The sequence below is a fragment of the Camelus dromedarius genome, chromosome 18 (genome assembly GCF_036321535.1).
Source record: "Camelus dromedarius isolate mCamDro1 chromosome 18, mCamDro1.pat, whole genome shotgun sequence".
Taxonomy (NCBI): domain Eukaryota; kingdom Metazoa; phylum Chordata; class Mammalia; order Artiodactyla; family Camelidae; genus Camelus; species Camelus dromedarius.
Window position 1 is genome coordinate 43,710,810 of NC_087453.1, and position 14,101 is coordinate 43,724,910.

At 45.0% G+C, this 14,101-nt stretch overlaps 1 protein-coding gene and 1 non-coding gene across 5 annotated transcripts in view; one reads left to right on the forward strand and one right to left on the reverse strand.

Annotated features, from left to right (window-relative positions):
- DZANK1 (double zinc ribbon and ankyrin repeat domains 1) overlaps positions 1–14,101 on the reverse strand; it is a 69,645-nt gene that overhangs the window by 39,272 nt on the left and 16,272 nt on the right. For all 4 annotated transcript variants that reach the window (XM_031434298.2, XM_031434299.2, XM_031434297.2 and 1 more), the window contains exons 7-8: positions 9,678–9,763; positions 4,699–4,816 (exon numbers count right to left, since the gene is read on the reverse strand). In XM_031434298.2, the coding sequence (XP_031290158.2) occupies positions 4,699–4,816; positions 9,678–9,763 (204 nt within the window). The remainder of the gene's footprint in view (positions 1–4,698; positions 4,817–9,677; positions 9,764–14,101) is intronic.
- Positions 6,614–6,743, forward strand: LOC116147563 (small nucleolar RNA SNORA11). Its single transcript, XR_004131122.2, has one exon. It is a non-coding gene; the product is annotated as a small nucleolar RNA SNORA11 (small nucleolar RNA).

Sequence of the window (14,101 nt, forward strand, 5' to 3'; positions counted from 1 at the left end):
AACATTAATCCACAGACCCAATGAACTCAATCAATCCCAAGAAAGATAAACACAAAGGGAGCCACACCGAGGCACACGGCGGTCAAACTGGTGGGCACCAAAGACAAAGAGAAAATGCTGAAAGCAGCAAGAGAAGAAACTACTTATACCTCAAAAACTATGGCAGCCAGAAAGCAGTAGAATGACACAGTCAAACGGCTGAAAGGAAAAATAACTGGCCAACAAAGGATTTCACATCCAGTAAAACTATCTTTCACAAGTGAAGGTAAAAATAAACATTCTCAGATAAACACAGCTGTGCCTGGAGTAAAGGAAGTCCTTCAGGCTGAAAGTCAGTCACGCTGGAAGATAACCTGAGTTCCCAGGAAAGAAGTGGCGAAATGAGAGGCCAGACATAATGAATATGTTGGTAAATATAACTGACTCCATGAACACCTTTTCTCATCTTTAAATGATGTAAGAGTGTTTAACACTGCATTTTCAGCTTATAATAGATGTAATATAGATGACAATATACAAAAGATAAAGAAGTGGGGAGGAAAAGGAGATATAGTAAAGCAAAATGTCTGCGTTTTACTGGATTTCAGTTAAATTATTCTGAAATAGGCTGAGAAATTAAGGTGTATGTTGTAATCCTGAAGCACTATTAGAAAATCACTTTGGAAAATATTTTTAAAAATCAAAATACAAATTAAAATGGCACACTAAAAATTATTTAACACAAAAGAAGGAAGCAAAGGAGAACAAAAGAACAAAACAACATGAAACAAATAGAAAACAGACAGCAAAATAGCATATGTAAACCCAACCACATCAATAAAGGCATTAAATGTGAGTGGACTAAACACCACACTTAAAAGGCAGAGACTGTCAGACTGGATAAAATTGCAAGACCCAACTATATGCTGTCTACTGGAGACATGCCCTAGATTCTAAGATACACGTAGGTTGAAAGTAAAAGTATAGAAAAAGACACATAATGCAAATAGTAACCATAAGAGAGCCAGGGTAGCTACATAAATCTCAAGGGGAAAAGGGACTTTAAAAACAAGAAATATTGCTAGACACAAAGACATTTTGTGATGACACAAGGGTCAATAAATCAGGAAGACACAGCAATTGTAAAAGTACACGAACCTAAGTCCCCAGAGTACACCAAGCAAAAACTATGAGTCAGCCTTGAGCTTCAGACTCCATTTATCATCTGACCAGTCTGCACCCCACCGTCTACCGGTGGACCACAGGAGTGTTCTGGATCTCTGAGAATTAGCATCAGTTCAGAGCTGATATCTAGTAATTCCCCAAAGGCTTGGGCATTTCCTCTTCTCCAAGGCATAGTCACCCTAGTGCAGGCAACAGGCCCATGTGGAAAAGGCTTCAAGGATGATTTATGACACGTACTCGCAGTGACGGAGGGTCTGTCCTCAAGGAGACCCAGCCTCCCTTCGATCAGGGAGCTGTGGGTTTGTGAGTTGACTTAAGTCTTGAAACTGGATGACAGACTTGGATGTTCCATTGTGGAGACTCCAGTCATGTTTTTGGCTATAAATCGTGCCTTTTTTTCCTTCCCTATTATATAAAACAAGCAATACGCTAGTAGACTGCCCATCTAGCTCATTCTTGGGAATGCCGTGGTCAGACTCTGACTGCCGATACGTCACCGCTGCCTCTAACAATACGTGTGCCCACCTGGTCTTTGGCAGGTAAGCGCTGCCCTTGACCTCTGATGCCCTGGAATCCCACTAGCCACCCGAAATCGGGGAGCCCGTCTCAGTGGCAGCACCCCTCAGTGATCACGTCTGACCACCGAAGGAAAGCAGCCAGGGAACTTCTCCAGGGTGCAGGCGCTCCTTTCGTGAACGTATTCCTTGACGCCCGAGTGAAGGAAGTGTCTTCTGGGCCTTCTTGTGAAATGCAGGTGAGAGTTGGCGGGGATAGAGGGCACACGTGATAAACCGACTCCAACATGACATCAGGGGTGTCCTGGTGTCCCTGTCTCACTAAACATAGGCTCCTGTTGAGTCCAAGCATTAGCCAGCCAACCAAAAAAGCCTGGAGCCGCCCCCAGCGCCAGCAGCCAGCACATACAGTCAGCCCAGCAACCACAGAAGGTGCATGCATATCAGTGAATTTGGCCCAATTTAGTGCTATGTTCTGACTCATTTAAAACCTACTCCCACACTTGTTCCCCAAGATTCTGCCAATATATATGAGCAAAATTGTGCTCTTCTGTTCGTGTGTGAGCTTTTCCCCTGGATCACAGTGTGCACCTGTCCCTCTGCAGCTCGCTGGGATGGGACTGGGCCGTGGGTGCCTCAGGGCTGTGGGGAGTCTTAGGAGAATCCGCATCCCCTTTCAAGGCCACTGCCCCAGGTGAGGTTAGCACCGAGATTTCAAGGAAAGGAAGGCCAGCGACTTCAGCCAGGAGGGCAAGCTCATCCACCTGCCTGAAGCGCAGAGCAATTCAGGGAATCACGATTGTGAAGTTTCAGGATCCCACTCTGTCCCAGTGTATACTCTAACTTTCACAAAAGAAATGTGGTGATGACGTGAATTCAGCTGATGCTGCAACTCACCAACATATACAATTATATTTCGTGTTTGATCTCCTCAGTATGGCCCTGGAGTTACAAGAAATGGGTTCCTTTAGGGCTGCCATGGGAGCCCTCTGGGTCTCAGACTGTGAGTTAAAGGTCCTGTGCTTGTCAGTCTCCACGATGCTCGCAGGTGCTCAGGGGACTCCATCCACACCCCGGTGCTCGCGGTCATCACCGCCGCCACGAGAGTCACATGCCGCAGCCACCTGGCCACTCAAGAGGCTTGTTTCAGCTGACACTGCGTCCCTGCCAGCCCCACATGGCAGCCTGACTTGTTGTGATGCCACTTCACACTACGGATTTCCCCCAGGATAGTCTGAACAGGGCAAGTGTAACATAAATAGCTATTAGCTAATAACAGAGGATAAGCCACCAATGCGTAAAGCAAACTCTGAAGAACACAGGACTACCCGAGACAGAGAGGAGCCGTGACGCCCATGGCTGAAGCAGAGAGCCCAAAGAGGATGGAATCTTACTGAACTGGGTGTTTCTGTCACCCACTGGTTGGCAGAGAATTCACTGCGGTGACACAGACCAGAGCTGCGGGCAGAAAGCGACCCGGGGGTCCTATGAAACTCATCAGGAATCTCCCTCTAGGGGGCTGGCAGGGCTGCTGATGAAACTTGCCAGGAAACCGCCCACCGGGAGACTGTCTGGAAGCTGGCGGGGTACCCGTGGACCCCACAGCATCCCAAGAAGCTGTTCACGGGGTCCAGCACAATTAGGTGACCAGCAGGTTAGCCGAGCACCCTCAGAGCAAAGAGAAGGGGAAGCATGCCAGAAACAGGAGGAGCCAAGCCCATGCTCCTGCCGTGCCCTCCACAGCGATGTGCCTCTCCTGACAGAAATGAACCTCGGGCCAGCTGGTAAGGGAGAAACGCTTGCAGGTCCAGTTCCAGCACCACAAGGCAGGATGATGGAGAGAGGATCTGGAGCTGACAGGCACACCTCTGCATCTCTACTGAGTGTCCTGCGTCTGAGATCCCAGAAGCAGGAGTCACCCACTTTGAATCCCAGAAACCCAGAGGGGAGCAGGGCACAGTTAAGGACGTAGCAGTTTAAGTGACAAGCTGTTACACATTAGGGCGCATTAATAAAGTTACAAGCAGCATACATGTTTCAAAGGTCATCATTTTAAATATTTATCATCTCTGATAAGCTTTTCTCCCAGTAACAGCAAAGAAAGGTCTGAAAAATCTGTTCTCAGGCCAGTGAAAATTAACTTTGACGTCATACCAACGAATAGAAGCAGGGAAAACTCAAACCAGTGAGACCTGCTCACATTTGATTTGCTGTGTTATCTTCTTCAAGGAGTTCAAAATCTATCACAGAAATACACGAATTTCTACAGCATATCCATTTACCATCTAACCCCCTGCTTGAAGCGGAAACTCAATTCTTAAACTCTAGACTTTGAACTTGCTGAATAAGTGACTTTTTCTTGGTGACTGTCTTTTTGAAATGGTCATTTTCCAGTCAGCCCCACAGGTCCTTTCATTTCATTTTGTAAACCTTAGTGCAAAAAGCCCCAGAGCATCAAGTGCGTAAAAGGTGAACACATTTTGGTGAAGGTTTTGATTTTTAGTAAGCCAAGTACGTTTTCTCACTAACTACAGACTAAATAGTATTGATCATGACCTACACTCGGCTAAAACTTTTCCATTTAGACACACTGATCAATCTACAGCCTATATAAACAGCTTTTTTGGACGGAATGATGTATCTCATGGGTACACAGACTTGTGATTAGGACTTTTTATCATTTATTTCTAGAATATATTCCCTTATTGTCCCCAAGTTACGAACAGAATCCTATGAGTAGGACACATGAATTTATCTGAGCGTGCGTCACTGAAATAAAAAGATTTCAGTCTTTTTCTGAGCCTACGCTTCTTCAAGGCCACACGAAGGGAAGAGGGAAGGCCACACTGGAAACAAGCCTTTTCATTCCTAAGTGGGAGTCTGGATTGTAAGAGATTCATTTGCCAGTAACCTTTTCAACAAGTCTTTGTGTTTGTGGTTCCCGAGTGCCAGGCGCGGTGCTGCTGCTACAAAGACCAGAGAAACCAAAGGATATTAATGTAAGGATTCTGCTGCTCACCTGTGCTCCTTCCGGGGGCGGGAGACGACAGCCAAATATGGGCGGGACAGGAGAGCCACACTCCAGACAGAAGCGAGCGAAGGGGTCGGATGGGCGGGGCACGAGGCAGTTGGCACACCTACGACAAAAGAGGTTCCCGACTGGCCGTGAGGGCACGTTGAGAAGGCAAGCGAAAACCTAAGAGCATTCAAACATTTTCTACACAAGATAAAACGAAAGCAGAACACTCTCAAAGGCTATAGAACAAACTCAAGACGGGAGATGCGTCTCTAGTCACTTTATCACAAAGTGGCCTCCCAGCTGGAAGCACGGTGCCCGCCACCTGGAGGCCAGGCGCGTCTCACTTCCTGCCCGCAGCAGGCGGCCGCCAGCAGCCCTGGCCCCGCTTCCCAGCGCGGCTGGCTTGTCCCCCCATGTCGGACTGGGCGTGTGTGAGGCCGGCCCTGGGAACTCGTCATGGCCCCGCTGAACTTCTCTGACTTCCGACCTGAGCCCTGAGGCCAGGCTGAGTGGCGGTGCTCTCACCTGGCGCTCTGCAGGGTCCCTGCCTCTGTCTTCACTCACCTGGGCAGAGCCCGAGGCCCCGCCCCAGCGACATCTGGCCCCATTTCCTGGGCACTTGATCCTTTAGCCTTCGCCCGCCTACTTGGTTCTGGACATCAGCCAAAGCGACAGGGCCCCTGGGACTGGACTTCCCTGTGGCTGCCACTGCTGCTGCCATGCCTCTCCAGGCAGGCGGGGGCCCTGCTCCTCCGACCCACCCGGACTGCTGCTCAGCAGCTCTGATGTTAGGACACTGGACAGCTCGGTTGCCTACACCAGTCTCCACCATGGCCTCTCAACAGTCACCAGCCTTTGTGCTGGAGTCCACTTGGTGAAAGGACAGTCTTCAACAGTGTGCTGGGAATACTGGCTATCTACATGCAAAGAATGAAGATGGAACCTTACCTTACACCATATACAACAACTAACTTGGGGGAGGCTATAGCTCAGTGGTAGAGTACGTGCCTAGCATGTACAAGGTCCGGGGTTCAATCCCCAGCACCTCCATTAAACTAAACAAATAAATAAAAACATAAATTACCCCCCAAAATATTTTTTGAATGTTCTGTATAGCACAGGGAACTATATTCAATATCTTGTAATAATCTTTAATGAAAAGGAATATGAAAATGAATATGTATGTATATGCATGACTGGGACATATACACCAGAGACTGACACACCGTAACTAACTATACTTCTGACTATACTTCAATAAAAAACAGCAAAAAAAAAAAAAAAACCAAAACTCAAAATGGATCAAAGACCTAAATGTGAGAGGTAAATCTATAAATCTCGCAAAAGGACACCTAAGGGGAAAGCTTCATGACGCTGGATTTGGCAATGATTTCTTGGATGTGATCCCAAAAGCACAGGCAACAAAAGAAATGGATAAATTGAACATCATAAAAATCTGTTCATCAAAAAAATACAATCAAGAGATTTAAAAGACAACCTAGAGATGGGAGGAAATTTCTGCAAATCGTGAATCTGTTAGGGGATCCACATCCAGAATATATTAAAAACTCCTGCAACTAACAATAAAAAACAAACAACCCAAGTCAAGTCACTGGATGTTACTCCAGAGACGATGCTAGTCGCTTGCCATTAGGGAGACGCAAATCAGACCCACATGAAATGCACTTTCCGTCCATTAGGATGACTGTTAGAAAAATAGAAAGTGAGTGCTGGCGAGGATGTGGAGAAACTGAACCCTTGTGTACTTCTGGTGGGAAAGGAAAGGGCAGCTGCTATGAAAAAATTCAGCAGTTCCTCAAAAAGTTAGACAAAAAATTACCACATAATCCAGAAATTCCAGTCCTAGGTAAAAACCCAAAAGAACTGCAAATAGAAACTAAAAGAGGTACTTGTTGGGGTGTGCTCAGAGCACGGGGCCTGAAGAAATGGCTTTTCTGTTTACAACACACCCAATAGGAATTTGGGTTCATTATGATGAGGGGCACAAACTGTCGGGCCTTCCTATGAACACATACCCTCCACGCATCCCCCTGCACCTCCATGTGGCTGCTGGGCAGGACCCGGGGGACAGAGCTCAGTATTGGAAGAAAAGCCACGGTACTGAGCGGGGGAGTCTGCCACCTATAGCCTGTCGGGTCCACGTGCGGGTGGGCCATGAGTGGTCTTGTAGACATGAAGGCTTTGAACCTCTTTTCAAGGGAAAAAAGAGATTCCACATGCCATTCTGGAGAGCAATGAAAATATTCTGTATGACACTACAACGATGGAGACCTATGTTATTATACTTTTGTCCAAACTAAGGTGGACTGTGGACTTTGGTGATTATGATGTGTCAAAGTACGTTCATCCTTAGTTTAAAAAAAAAAGTACCACTCTGGTCAATAAAAATAATGCCTATGCGCATGTGTGGGGAGGGAGTCCGGGAAATTTCTGTACCATCCTGTCAATTTTGTTGTAAACCTAAAACTGCTATTAAAAAAAAAAGTCTTAAAAACAAGAAAACTCAGGGTAAACATTTTGGGCAAAGCTTTGGTTTCAGTTATGTACATATGTTATATATGTGTATGTGTGTGTTGGATTGTAATGTAAAATGTATTCTTTAGGTCAAAAAAGTTTGCAAGCCACTGCAGTTAAGTTACACTGGCAAATAAAAGACAAAATTAACTTCAAAAAACAAAAAGAGATACTTGGACACCAATATTCAGAGCAGCATTATTCAAAATAGTCAGAAGGTGGAAACAACCCAAACGTCCATCAACAGGTGAATGGAGAAACGAAATGAATGTGGCGTGTACGTACAGTGGAATATTTTTTATCTTTAATATGGAATAAAATTCTGATCCATGCTACAGCATGGATGAACCTTGAAAATATTAAGCTAGTGAAATAAGTCAGACACACAGGGACAAATGCTGTCTGGCTCCACTTACACGCGGTAACTAGAACGGGCAAATTCATGGGAACAGAAAACAGAACAGAGGTCACCAGGGGCTGGAGGGAGTGGGTCACCAGGAGTTACTGTTTAATGGGAACTGAATTCTGTTTAGGATGATGAAAAAGTTCTGGAAATGGATCATGGGGATGGTTGCCCAACATTGTGAATGTACTTAACGTCACTAAACTGTATACTTAAAAATTGTCAAAATGGTAACTTTTATTCACATAAATTTTAGCACAATAAAAGTATATAGTATGGTAGAAAATTGATTATACCAAATAAAAGTAATACAGTATTGTGGGGTTCACAATATTTGTAGAAGTCAGATAAATGACCACAAAAGCACAAAGGCTGTGTTACGCAGTTCCTGGAAAGCCGCTGTCATAAAGCGCACACGCTCTGTAGGAAGCGGCATGAGGTCACTGGCAGACAGACAGTGATAAGGTAAAAATGTGTATTACAAACCCTACGGCAACTACTAAAACAGAACGCACAGCTAATAAGCCAACAAAGGACACAAAATAAAATGGAACCATAAAACGTACCCAATTAATCCAAAAGAAAGCAGGAAAAAAAGAAAAGGGCAACAAAGTATAGATAAGACAAACAGAAAACAACAGCATGATGGCTGGCTTAAATTCAAACATATAACAAGCAGAATAAAAATAAATACTCTCAACACCCCAATTAAAAGGCAGAGACTTTTGATTTTTTAAAAAAGCAAGACCTAACTACACGCTGCTTAAAAGAAACCAGCTTTAAACAGAAAAATACAAATAGGCTAAAAATAAAAGGATGAAAAAAACACATCAGGCAAATACTAATCAAAAGAAAGCAGGAATGGCTGTTAATGTAAGACAAATTTGATTTCTGAGCAAAGAATATTATCAAGGTTAAAAAAGGTTATTTCGTAACGATAAAGGGGTCGATTCAGCAACAGGACGTAAGAATCCAAAAGGTTTACACGTTTAATAATAGAGCCTCAGGCACATCGAGCAAGAACTGGCAGAAATGCAAGGATAAAGAATCAACTTCATAATTATAGTCACAGATTTCAGTATAACTTCCTCAACAACTGATAAAACAACAGACAAAATCAGTCAGGACAGAGAAGACTTAAGCAATACAACATTGTGTTAACTGCAGGTGTACAACAAAATGACTCAATAATTGTATATACTGCAAAATGATCACTGCAGTTTAAGTCTAGTTAACGTCCATCACCAAATATAGTGAATTTTTTTCTTGTGATGAAAACTTCTTAGATTTACTCTCTTAGCAACTTTCAAATACACAACACAGTAGCATCACCCCTAGTCACCATGCTGCGCGTTACATCCCCAGGACTGTTTATTCTACAACTGGAAGTTGGCACCTTCTGACCACCCTCACCCATTTCACCCCACCCCACCCCCAGCCCCCAGGGAGATGTGAATTAAAACCACAACCAGCACCTCACTAAAAAGCCCAAAATTAAAAGTAAAGGTGTTAGTCAAGATGAAACTCTCATACATGGCCGATGAGAATGTAAAATGGTGCAACCTCTTAGGAAAACAGTTTGATGATCTTCTTAAAGAGTTAAATGCACACCTATCATATGACTAGCCCTTGCCCTCCCAGCTTTTACCTAAGGGAAATCCAAGTACACGTGCCCAGGACCACTTGTACACAAGCATTCACAGCTGCTTTATCTGTAACGCCTGAAAGCTGAAAACTACCCAGATGTCCATCAACAGGAGACACGATAAACACCCTGGGATGTATCCACACAATGGAATCCTACTCAGCACTGAAAAGAAATAAATGTTTGATACATGCAACATTCTCTTGATTGTGATGATGGTTTCCAGACTGTATGTATAAGTCAACTGTACTCTTTAAGGAAGGGTCGTTTACTGTGTGTCATTTATAAAAACAGTTGAGGATGGGCAAGCACCGTTGTTATGTCCCAAACAAATTATTTTTGACCACAACGTGTCTCAGCAGGACTTAAGAAATGGTGAAGAGATGCCATACTCACTTGAGAAAGTCTGTCTGCCTCTGGATTCTCATGATCTCTGTGCTTGTCAAACTCTTGTGGCCAGTTATGTGTGCAAAACCAGGGAACTAAAATTAAGAATATATACAAAATCACGGTAAAAGCTATGGTAGGGTAAAATTACATTAAAAGTTCATTTTAATGTTTTGCTGCCGTATCCAGCATCCATCTTTTAAAAACCATGACGAGGAAAGTCTTAAGTAGTGATGACCCCAGTACCCAACATTAACAACATTAAAGTGCCGAGGGGAGGGTAGTACCTCGGTGGTAGAGCGTGTGCTTAGCATGCACAAGGTCCTGGTTCAATCCCCAGCCCCTCCTCTAAAAATAAACAAACCTAATTACCTCCCCCTACACATAAAATAAAATAAATTTTTATAAAGCTGAAGTAAATATTAAAAAAAAAAACAGTTGGAGGCTGTTAACATGAACAGTTGGTCAGGCTGGACATACAGGAGTTAGTCGTACTGACCCTGCAACTTTTCCCTAAGTTTGAAATTATAATCAAAAAGAGACGTTGCAAAAATAAAATAACATGGGGATAATATTGCCTACGTCATAAGGTCACTTGGAAATGTCAAGGAGACAACGGCTACGTTTCACCACTGTCAGACCCTCCCTAAGTGTCGGCTTCTCCCCTGCGTGTTCCTTCTCCAACCTTCCTTTCTGTTCTGTTCTCCTGCCGCTTCGACCTCTAGACCACATCCACCCACCTGCGGGCCAGGGCAGGCCGTCACTGCCCTGCACTGTGTCTTCCCAAATGGGTTTCCCCCGCTAGGAGTCCCCTTTGTCCTCTATCCACTTGACAGACTTTTCCTGACCCTGACTCTCCCAGGCCCAGCTCAGGTGACACTGCCCTGGGAAGCCCTTCTCCCCGGGGCAAGTGAATGTGACTGTAACCTCCCCCCGGTTCCCGTGGGACTCAACGCAGCTGTGCTGGGACCCGGAGGCCACTTGTCTCAGTACTCTGTAGGGACCTTGGCCCAGCTCCTTGAGGCCAGGGACCACATAACATATATCTTTGTCCCCCTCCCTGTACCCAGCACAGTGCCTGGCACACAGCGCCTCAGATAAAAATCCATCAAAGTGAGTTCAGTGTTTCTGGACAACAGCAGACGATTGTTCTGAGTGAGCCCATTTTCTGGGGATTTAATCTTTGAGGAAAATGGATGCTCACCTAGGTTTCTAAATTCTAAAACGTGGTCTGTCTGATGGTACTTCCAGGTCTCTTTTCTTGTAAATTCTTATTTTTAATGAAATAGATATATCTGACAATGAACAGTAATTTAAGTTTTTTTTTAATGGAGGTGCTGGGGATTGAACCCAGGACCTTGTGCATGCTAAGCACACGCTGTGCCACTGAGCTACACCCCCACCTCCCCGCCCAAGTGCTTTCATTCCCTCTCTGAGGCCCGAGAACCAGCTGCAGTTGTGACGTCCCTCTGCTTCTAAGCGTGTCTCCCGAGACCAGGGACGTCCTCCTACACAGCAGTGCAAATATCACAGCCAGGAAAGTCAGCAGTGAGGCAACACGGCCACCTCATCCACAGGTCTCCGTTCTAATTCTGGCAGCCGTGCCCACGACGTCCTTTCACAGCTGTGTTTTCCTCCCGGGCCGGGATCCAGCCCAGACTCACACTTTGCATTTAGTGGTCCCGTCTCTTCTGTCTCCTGTAATTTGGAATAGATCCTCAGTCTGCCTTTTTTCTTTTTTTTTTTTTTCTTTTAACTGAAGTATATTGGATTTACAATGTTTCAGGGCTACAGCAAAGTGATTTAGTTATATATATATATTTTTTTTTGCTAGTAAATCATTCAATTGTTTTTTTTCCACCCTCTGATTTTTTTATATTGAATGATAGGTTACAATGTTGTATCAGTTTCTGGTGTATACCATGATGTTTCAGTAGTGCATATACATTATACGGGTATTGTTTCAGATTCTTTTCCATTCTAGGTTATTACGAGATGCTGAATCTATTTCCCTGTGCTGTACGGTAGGACCCTGTTCCTCAGTCGGCCTTTATCTTTCATGATCGTAACATTTTTGAAGAGTAACAGGGCAATCTACAGCATCTCCCTCAATCTGGTTTTGTCTGACGTTTCCCCGTGGTTGCGTGCAGCCACGCGTTCTGGCACAAACACCAGAGAAACACCATGTCCTTTTCGCTGCGTCACACCAGGAGGCGTATATAATCCCCATTTTTGAGCTGAGTCTCAGAAAGCCCGAGTCCCTCGTGTGGGGTCACGTCCACAGCGCGCGTACCATCTCCGTCCTCAGACCTCTCTGGCCATCGCAGACTCTGTGTCCACCCACCTGCGTGGGCTGAGCTTTGGTCTCCAGACTTCACGCTGCAGCCGGTGGGGAGCAGTCAGGGGGCTGAAGTTGCTTCTGGGTCAGACTCGTCATGGCCAAGACCAGACAAAGTCACAAGATGGTGGTCTGTTGGCCAAACCTGGCCTGCTGTTACCTGAGTTTCATTTGGCCCATGCGTATTGGTCCCCCCAGTGCATCAACATTTAATCTGATTGTTAAAAATGTTAATTCAGATATAACACACAAAGGTGTGCAGGTGTGTGGCTTCTCCTGCGAATTCATCAGAGGTGGCAACGCTGACCCTGCAGACCTTCTCATCAACGGCTGGCTGGAGCTGAGCAGAGAGGGCCGGTTTCACTGGCTGGGCATTCATGCCCGCGTGGCCTAGAGAACCCACAACTCTGCCCTGACACTGCAGCTAGGTGTCAGCTGTCAGTTATCTCCCCACCAGGCTGTATCATGCCTTCACTCTGCTGCCTCGCCCCTGATGGGGCCCCCAGGACAGAGGCTCAGCTCAGGGACCTTGTTTCCCAGGTGGTTGTTGACCCGCTGTAAGAACCACCAGCATCGTTAACGCTGAGGTTTGCCGAAACAGTACGTTTCAGGTAGGACTGAGCTGGAATGCTGAGAAGAATCTCTCCCCGATATGGAGAAAAAGAGCGGAAGATAAAAGTTCTGTGGCCCTTTTCTGGCCTCCTTGGTCCTCTGAACTCTAAATAAATTCCCCAAATTTGCCCCCATGGTCCTAGTTTTGGGGGACTCTGAATCTTGGAATTGTTTTTTGAGTCTTCCAAACCACAGATGTGGGATATTTTATGTATATCTTTTAAAAATTTCTCTCAGACAGATTTTGTAGCATCCAGTATTCAGACCTTTCATATTTCAAAATTATTGCTTAGTATTTTATACATTCATCCTATATATGTGCTACTTTATTTATTTAAATTTCCATTTGCTAATTTCTAGTCTACAGACATACATTAGGTTTTATGTTAATTTTCTACTCTACAACTTAGTAAACTCACTTATTAGATCTAGAATTTTTTTAAATTGCAGTATAGTCAGTTTACAACGTCGTGTCAGTTTCTGGTGTACAGCACAATGCTTCAGTCACACATGTACACACATATATTCGTTTTCATATTCTTTCTCATTCCAGGTTACTACAAGATATTGAATATAGTTGCCTGTGCTCTATAGAAGAAACTTGTTGTTTTGAGTCCTGGAATCTTTACGTATTGTTTTACTCTACCTTTTCTTTAAATTTGTTTTTGTTTTTGTTTTGGTGGGGGTAATTAGGTTTATTTATTTATTTTAACAAAGGTACTGGGGATAAAACCCAGGACTCTGTGCACGCTAAGCACACATTCTACTCTGAGATATACCCTCCCTCTCTACTTTTTCCTTAGAAACAACTCTTAAATTACTAGGTGGGCGAGGAAATCTAAGTACTCGTGCACAAAGGAATACACCGTCCATTCTTCAAAATGATGTTTTTAATCTCATGTGGGGCTGCCCTGGCAAGCGCTGCTCACAGGAGTCGTGCTTGCTTGTTAGCCCATTCGGAAGCCAGGCAGTCATTCCCCCCGGAAGACTGGGAAGGACAGGCTTCTGTTGTAGGGGAGGTTGTCCTTCTGTTTACCGGGGTTTGCAAGCAGGCTTTACTAGGTCTATGGGCCTCGGGCCTGGACTTTGTGGTCCTCCAGAAAACACAGTGGGCGGGCAGATGGAGAACCCAGGAGAGCAGGCTGAATCATACCACAGCGTGGGAGACTGGAAATGAAGGAGAGGATCTGACCTTGGGATAAGGAGAGCTGGTCTTCGAGGCCAGTGATTCTCAGACTGGACTGACCATCGGTCATCCAAGGACCCCATCTCAGGCTTACAGAAGCAGACCACCTAGGACTGCAAGAGCGGGTAGCAGGTAGTCTCTCTCCCTCTCCCTCTCCCTCTCCGTCTCTCTCTCTCTCTCCATATATATATTTAAAGTTCCCCCCAGATGACTGCGACGTGCAGCCAGATTTGGGAACACTGCTTCTGACCTCCCTTATACTTGGTGCTAAGTGTGAACAGCCTTGGAGTGACAGGT